The sequence below is a fragment of the Zalophus californianus genome, chromosome 16 (genome assembly GCF_009762305.2).
Source record: "Zalophus californianus isolate mZalCal1 chromosome 16, mZalCal1.pri.v2, whole genome shotgun sequence".
In the NCBI taxonomy this organism is placed as follows: Eukaryota; Metazoa; Chordata; class Mammalia; order Carnivora; family Otariidae; genus Zalophus; species Zalophus californianus.
This window is the reverse complement of record NC_045610.1, coordinates 40,722,501-40,729,172: the sequence shown is the minus strand read 5'-3', so window position 1 is coordinate 40,729,172 and position 6,672 is coordinate 40,722,501. Positions and strand designations below refer to the sequence as shown.

At 53.6% G+C, this 6,672-nt stretch overlaps 1 protein-coding gene across 1 annotated transcript; it reads left to right on the top strand.

Moving 5' to 3' along the window:
* Positions 1–259: 259 nt before the first annotated feature.
* On the top strand, positions 260–6,426 carry KRT32 (keratin 32). The gene is made up of 7 exons (XM_027626244.1): positions 260–724; positions 1,401–1,483; positions 1,647–1,803; positions 3,102–3,263; positions 3,345–3,470; positions 4,144–4,364; positions 6,297–6,426. The coding sequence occupies exons 1-7, from the start codon at positions 260–262 to the stop codon at positions 6,424–6,426; spliced, it is 1,344 nt and encodes a 447-aa protein (XP_027482045.1).
* Positions 6,427–6,672: the final 246 nt, after the last annotated feature.

Here is a 6,672-nt window from a genome sequence, read left to right as displayed (position 1 = left end):
TGACAGGAGCCCAGTGTCCTGCTTTAGCCAAATGACTAGCTTGGCCTCTTTTATGGGGAAAGGAACTCCTTATTGGAAACCAAATTATAAATTAATTAGCAGCTTCCTCTGGGGCTGAGCATCAACAACAACACCACCCCATGATGACTTTCTAGAGTGAACCCCCTCATTCCAGGGGTATAAAAAGTCCCAAGCAGGTTGGGGTCTGCAGACACTGGCAATCCAGGTGACTGCTGCTGAGGAGAAGGACCTCCCCGACATGACATCCAACTGTTCAGCTTCCATCAAGAGCTGCCCGAGGTCCTCCTCCGTCTGTTCCAGCAGCCTGAGCTGCCGGCCTGAGCTGTGCCTGGGTTATGTCTGCCAGCCCATGGCCTGTGTGCCTTCTGTCTGCATGCCCACCACCTACCGGCCCACCAGCTGCCTCTCCAAGACCTACCTCTCCAGCTCCTGCTGGCCCAGCAGCTGCTGGCCAACCAGTGGCATCTCCAGCTCCATGGGCACCTGCAGCTGGTACTGTGAGGGCTCCTTCAATGGCAACGAGAAGGAGACCATGCAGGTCCTGAATGACCGCCTGGCCAGCTACCTGGAGAAGGTGCACCAGCTGGAGCGCGAGAACGCAGAGCTGGAGAGCAAGATCCAAGAGGCATGCCAGTCTCAAGTGGCCACCATGTGTCCCGACTACCAGTCTTATTTCAGGACCATTGAGGAGCTACAGCAGAAGGTGAGGGCAAGCAGTGAACAGACTCACTGGGAAGGCAACCAGAAGAGCAGAAGAGCTAGCATTCCAGATTTGCATCTTGTTAATTCAGTAAGCCACATTCAGGGGAAAGAGACTTCCCTAGGGCAGAGGATTAGCTCATAATTTGAGCGTTCAGCTAGAGCCCTTAACATGGAAGAAGTCTGGGATCTAGTCTCCATTCTACTGCTGCATGACTTTGGGAGGGCCCTGCCTTTCCCTAGACCTCAGTTTCCTCATCTGTAAACTGGGGATACTAAGAGTTCTCACCTGGTGGGGCTGTCACAAGGATTCCACGAGTTGAGGCAGGTGAAGTGTTTAACATAGCCTCTGGTACATGGTGAGTTTTCAGTAAATGTTAGCAGTCGTTAAGGATCTGTCTGTCCCATGAATGACTTCACACTTAATGGGATTCTTTCCCATTGTTCATTGCAACCAAATGGAGCAGTTGGATTTATGAAGACCTAGGTGCTTAAAAAATAAATCCCATGTTCTCCAAGGACTAGCAGTTCACCAACTATTCCCCAGGGCTCTAGGGAAGCAGGGCTTCTGCAAGGATGACTCCCAGGCTGCTGAGCCCTATCAGCTACTGGCTTCTCATTTGGGTTCTTTCTCCTTTTTCTCGTCCTGGATTAACCCCTTCTTGTGCGTTGGCCCCCAGGTTCTGTGCACCAAGGCAGAGAATGCCAGGATGGTTGTGCACATTGATAACGCCAAGCTTGCTGCGGACGACTTCAGGACCAAGTGAGTTTGGCCGGGGGGATGGGGGCGCCCCCTCTCCCTGCACAACCTTGGGGGCAGCTCTCCATTAGTTTCAGAGAGGCTGGAGAAGCCCCCGCATTTCCAGGGCTTCCCTGATTTCTGTGTTCAGCACCAGCGCTCAGGTGCTGACCCTGCCCTTGCACAGGTATGAGACGGAGCTGTCCATGCGGCAGCTGGTGGAGGCTGACACGAACGGCCTGCGCCGGATCCTGGACGAGCTAACCCTGTGCAAGGCCGACCTGGAGGCCCAGGTGGAGTCCCTGAAGGAGGAGCTGCTGTGCCTCAAGAAGAACCACGAGCAGGTGAGCCCTAAAGTCAAGCTGACGTGGCCCTGGGAAGCCGAGTGGGAAGAATGTGAGGTTTTGGGGTTGAAATTCCCAGGGGTGCCACGTAATGTTTCTGGGACTTGCCCAATTTACTGAACCTTTCTGAGGCTCCTCGTCTGTAAAACAGAGTGGCACTGTCACACAGATCGCTGTGAGCTTTAAGGGAGGCCATGGATGTGAAACACCTGTCACTTGGTCCGTGCTCAGAGAGGCGAGCAACCTTCTCTTCTGCATCTTGGTCTTGTGTGACTGCCAGATGCTTGCGGTGACTGCACGTGTTTTTCTCATGCAAGCATTGAGAAAACATTCTGGGGGTGGAGTGGTGCCTGAGGGCCTGAGGGGGTTGTGTTCCAGAAATCGCATGCAATGGCCTGTCCATCTCTTTCAGGCTCGGCTGTTGTGGTGACCCCCATCCTTCCAAGGGAGGGTCGAGTGCGGTGGTTTTTTTTTCTGTCCCCACCCTGTTCTTCTTCCACTCTCCTGTTTGCATATAATATGCTTGATCTAAAAGTCACAGGTCTTTATTTTCTGATTTCCCCCCTCATCTCCTGCAGGTCCTTGGAGGGAAATTCCTCCACCCTGGGCACCCGTGTGCTGCAAAGCCCACCAGAGCTCTGGTGTCTCTCCCCGCACCCCTCCCTCCCCCCGCCCATCTGAGTTGACTCTCAACCTCTTGACTTGGGATTTGAAAGAACAAGGGTCTCTGAATCCTGGCTGGGTTTCCTTAGGCTTAAATGTAAAGTAACAATCAGTCACCACATACTCACTGAGTGCCCTAAGGTAGCTGACTCATCCTATTTAAATCAGAGAGCTGGAAACCGCACTGAGAGGCCACTAATGAGGCATCATCACACACCCCCGGGCAGCCTCCGAGACAACTTTCTCTCCTTGGCAGCCAAGCCTAGGGAGGTGCCTGCTCGCACTCGGGCCTTGAACCAAGTAAAGCCAGACTCCTGCTGCCCTCCGTCCCAGATGAACATGGGCTGGGAGGGTGGCTGGGAATGCAGGGGCACGGGTTTCCCTTTGTAGCCCAAGGAGATCAAACAAATCCCGAAGTTGCTCTCGGCTTCTGCCAAAGTGACAGGAAGGGCGATGGGGTGCTTCTGCCCTTATGGGAGTGTCCAGCCGGAGCTGGAAGACCACAGGGCATGCTGCAGAGTGGACTGCAATCCTCAAAGGACCTCTCTGACATAGACATCTTAGCATCTTTTGTTCCATCATTTTATGTCTCCCTGGGGTGGTGACCATGTGACTTCATGCTTGTGCCTTTTCAGGAAGTCAGTGCCCTCCGATACCAGCTGGGGGACCGCCTTAACATTGAGGTAGACGCTGCACCCCCCGTGGACCTGAACAGGATGCTGGAGGAGATGCGGTGTCAGTATGAGACTGTGGTGGAGACCAACCTCAGGGACGTGGAGGAATGGTTCAACACGCAGGTGGGCCTCTCGCAGGTGGGCCGGCCTCCCTAGTGTCCCTGAGAAGGTACTCCTGCCCTTCTTCTGTCTCCCCCGTTGCAGATGGAGGAGCTTAATCAGCAGGTGGCCACGAGCTCCGAGCAGCTTCAGAGCTACCAGTCAGACATCATTGATCTGAGACGGACTGTCAACACGCTGGAGATTGAGCTGCAGGCCCAGCACAGCCTGGTGGGTGCTGGATCCCAGGTGGCATTGCGCTTAGGTGCAGGCATCCAGGAGGGAGGAGGAGGCCCAGATTCAGCCACCATGGTTGCTTGCCCAGCTGATGTCTCCTAGAGGGAGTTTCTCCCCAGACCCAGCACAGAGATCAAAGGGGCATGTCTCACATCTGACATGGGGCAGGTAGACACTTGTTCTCTGCTTGGTCCATCCTTCCAAACCCATGCTGCCTATTGGAGTGATAACACTTTCCATGCTCAGGTTCTTCTCCGGATGAGTGAAATCAGAGTCTCTGGAGGTGGGGCCTGGGCGCCAGGATTTTCTAAAATCTCCCATGTGACTTTAATGTGCAGCCAGGGCTGAAGACCATGGATCTAAATAATGCCATAGGGGATGAGCCCGGTGAACCTCAGATCCAAGGTGTAAAGCCAGACTGAGGATGAAGAAGGAATAAGGGATTTAAGATCACATGGACCTGGGTTCAAATTCTAGACTTGTTACCTACCAGCTGCTTAAGTTTGAATAACTCACTCAGCCTTTGTAGGGTTAGTTTCCACAGTGACTTAGGTGGGGAGGGGTCATTCCCATCCCCAAAGAGAGAGGTGGCTCTTCTTGAGCTCTTCTTTCTGAACCAGGAAAATACATCTCCTCCTCCACTATTTTGTCTTTCCCTTTGCCTTAGAGGGACTCTCTGGAATCCACCCTGGCAGAGACCGAGGCCCGCTACGGCTCCCAGCTGGGCCAGATGCAGTGCCTGATCAGCAACGTGGAGGCCCAGCTGGCTGAGATCAGGTGTGACCTGGAGCGGCAGAACCAGGAGTACAAGGTGCTACTGGACGTCAAGGCCCGGCTGGAGTCAGAGATCGCCACCTACCGCCGCCTACTGGAGAGTGAGGACTGCAAGTGAGTGGGCCCTGCTGACGCTGTATAAATGCGGGCAAGGGTTGGAGGAGGCCATGGGAAGCAACTGGGCCTACCCATGAGATAGAGCCCTCTCATGATTAAGAAGCAGTTGGAAAGCTGGTATGACCCAAAGAAAGGCAGGTGTTCATGCTGCCATCCCAAACCTGGCCCACTGGGGAGACCATTGTGTTCCTTTCTGTGTCAGCAAACTCCTTCCAAGGACTTCCCAGGTGCGGGGCACCATGGGGGATGTGGGGATAGATGGTGACAAGGCCTCTGCTCTCAGGTTGTTTCCATCTGTTTAGGGAGACAGGCAAGCAACTGGAGCTCATACTTGGGGGAAAGGTTTTCTGCACTTGGGGGGACATGGGTAGCTCAGTGTGATCAAGCTGTGGTGGGAAGGAGGACAGGGAAGATTGGTGAGGCCCATCCCTGAGAACCATGAAGGCCATGCCGGGGAGGGAGGACCTTATTTCATAGCAATTGAAAAGTCTAATTTTTTGGGGGGGGGGAGGAGGAAATGATAGAATTTGCTCAACTGCCTATCTCCCCAGTGAGACGAACAACTAGAACTCAGAGACATTTTTATCTCCTGCACCTGGCACATAGTAAATGCTCGGTAAATGTTTCTTGACTAAATCCGTGAAAGCTCAAAGCTGCTCTTTAGGAAGACGGTACGGATGGCTGCAGGAAGGACAGAATAGAGGGAGGAGGGTCCAGGCAAGGAACATGTTTAGGAGGCCCTGGCCATGGTCTGGGTAAGCAGTGGGGAGGGTCGGAAGCTGGGCAGTGCAGATAGGCTCAGCAGGGCATGGTGGTCACCTGGGTGCAGGACACCTCAGGACCATGGACACCTGGTGGGCTGATTGCTGTTGCAGGCAGTTTCTTATTCAGCATTCAGCCTTGCTTTTCTGTCATTCGCTCTCACCCTCCGGGGCAAGAGTTGCAAAGTCAAATGCTCTTCAAGGAGCAGGCTGTTAAAGTGCATGAGTGACACAGGTCACTGTGGGGCTCTGGAGGACCAGAGAGCTACGCCTAGTCCAATGAGGGCACTGCCCCCACCCCCCAAGGCTGTTTCTACCGTGTGAGATGCAGATCCAGTATGGTTGGGTCTTTCGATTGTTCAAGAGAAGCTGGGGATCTGGATGTCTTTTAAATATTAAATTCTTCTGATTTTTAAATATCTTCAACAAATTAAAAAAAATACAGTGCCGGCCATATGAAACATATTTCAGGCTGGATGTGGTCCCTGGGCACCTGTCTGGTTTCTGGGCTATTTAGCTCCCATCTATTGTTCAGGGTGTTGTTTCTGGTTTTGAGCCCACACCTGTCAGTCTCTGAGATCACCCTTTCTCCTTTTGCCATGTATTCCTTCTGTATGAATTACTTAGTTCATCTTATTCAATACATTCTTATGACATGCCTGCTCCTGGCCAGGTTTGCAGGGTGCGCATACATATGTGGCTGCTGACCTCACTGTTTAATGGGGAGACGGACCGTGACAGAATAACCACCAATCACTCTGGGAGTAGGCACATGGTACCCCTGGGGGACTTGATACAGAGAGATCAGGGAGGGCTTCAAGGAGGATGTGACAGTTGAGTTGAAGTTCGAAGCTGTTCTTCATCATGGCTCACGTGGAGTCACTGAAGGTTTTAGGCAGGGAGGGGCATGCTTCTATTTGTGTTTGTAGAAGATCGCTCTGCCCTCGAAGTTGATAGTGGTTAGGAGGGGAAAGAGAGGGGCTGCGGAGACCAGTGAGGGGGCCGCTGGGGTCATATAGGCAAAGGTGATGGAGGTGGGACTAGGGAGGATGAGTGGAGAAGGTGAGCAGTGGGTGAGTTTGAGAGGCATCTGGGGGGCAGAACCACGGCACATGTTGCTGAGCTGGACTTTTTTTCTAATCCTGCCCCATGTGCCTTTCTTCCACAGGTTACCTTGTAACCCCTGCTCCACTCCCTCCTGTCCCCCTTGTGCCCCTTCCCCCAGCATGCCCCGCACCATCTGTGTGCCCCGCACCGTCTGCGTGCCTTCTGTGCCCTGCCCTCCGGGCCGCTACTGAAGTTCCTCAGCATTGATGGATCCTGGAGAGACCTGAGCTGGGTGCCTGGAGCCTCCTCAGGCAGAGTCTGACCACAGTCAGGGGCCAGCAAGGAAGCCTTCCAGCAGCTGCGCCAGGAGGTGGGCTGTGTGCAACATGCTCTGATCTGCAGGGGGCGCCCTAGCCCCCACTTCTTAGAAGCGGCTTCTCACTTCCACCTGCCCATTGCTCTCTTTGCTGATGTTTCTGGTTGTCTCTTCTGCCTCA

Bases quoted from the DNA above. Each gene is read 5' to 3' on its own strand.
- KRT32 (XM_027626244.1), top strand. From the start codon at position 260: ATGACATCCAACTGTTCAGCTTCCATCAAGAGCTGCCCGAGGTCCTCC. The intron at 725-1,400 runs GTGAGGGCAAGC...GTTGGCCCCCAG, and splicing joins TTGAGGAGCTACAGCAGAAG to GTTCTGTGCACCAAGGCAGA. The intron at 3,471-4,143 runs GTGGGTGCTGGA...CCTTTGCCTTAG, and splicing joins TGCAGGCCCAGCACAGCCTG to AGGGACTCTCTGGAATCCAC.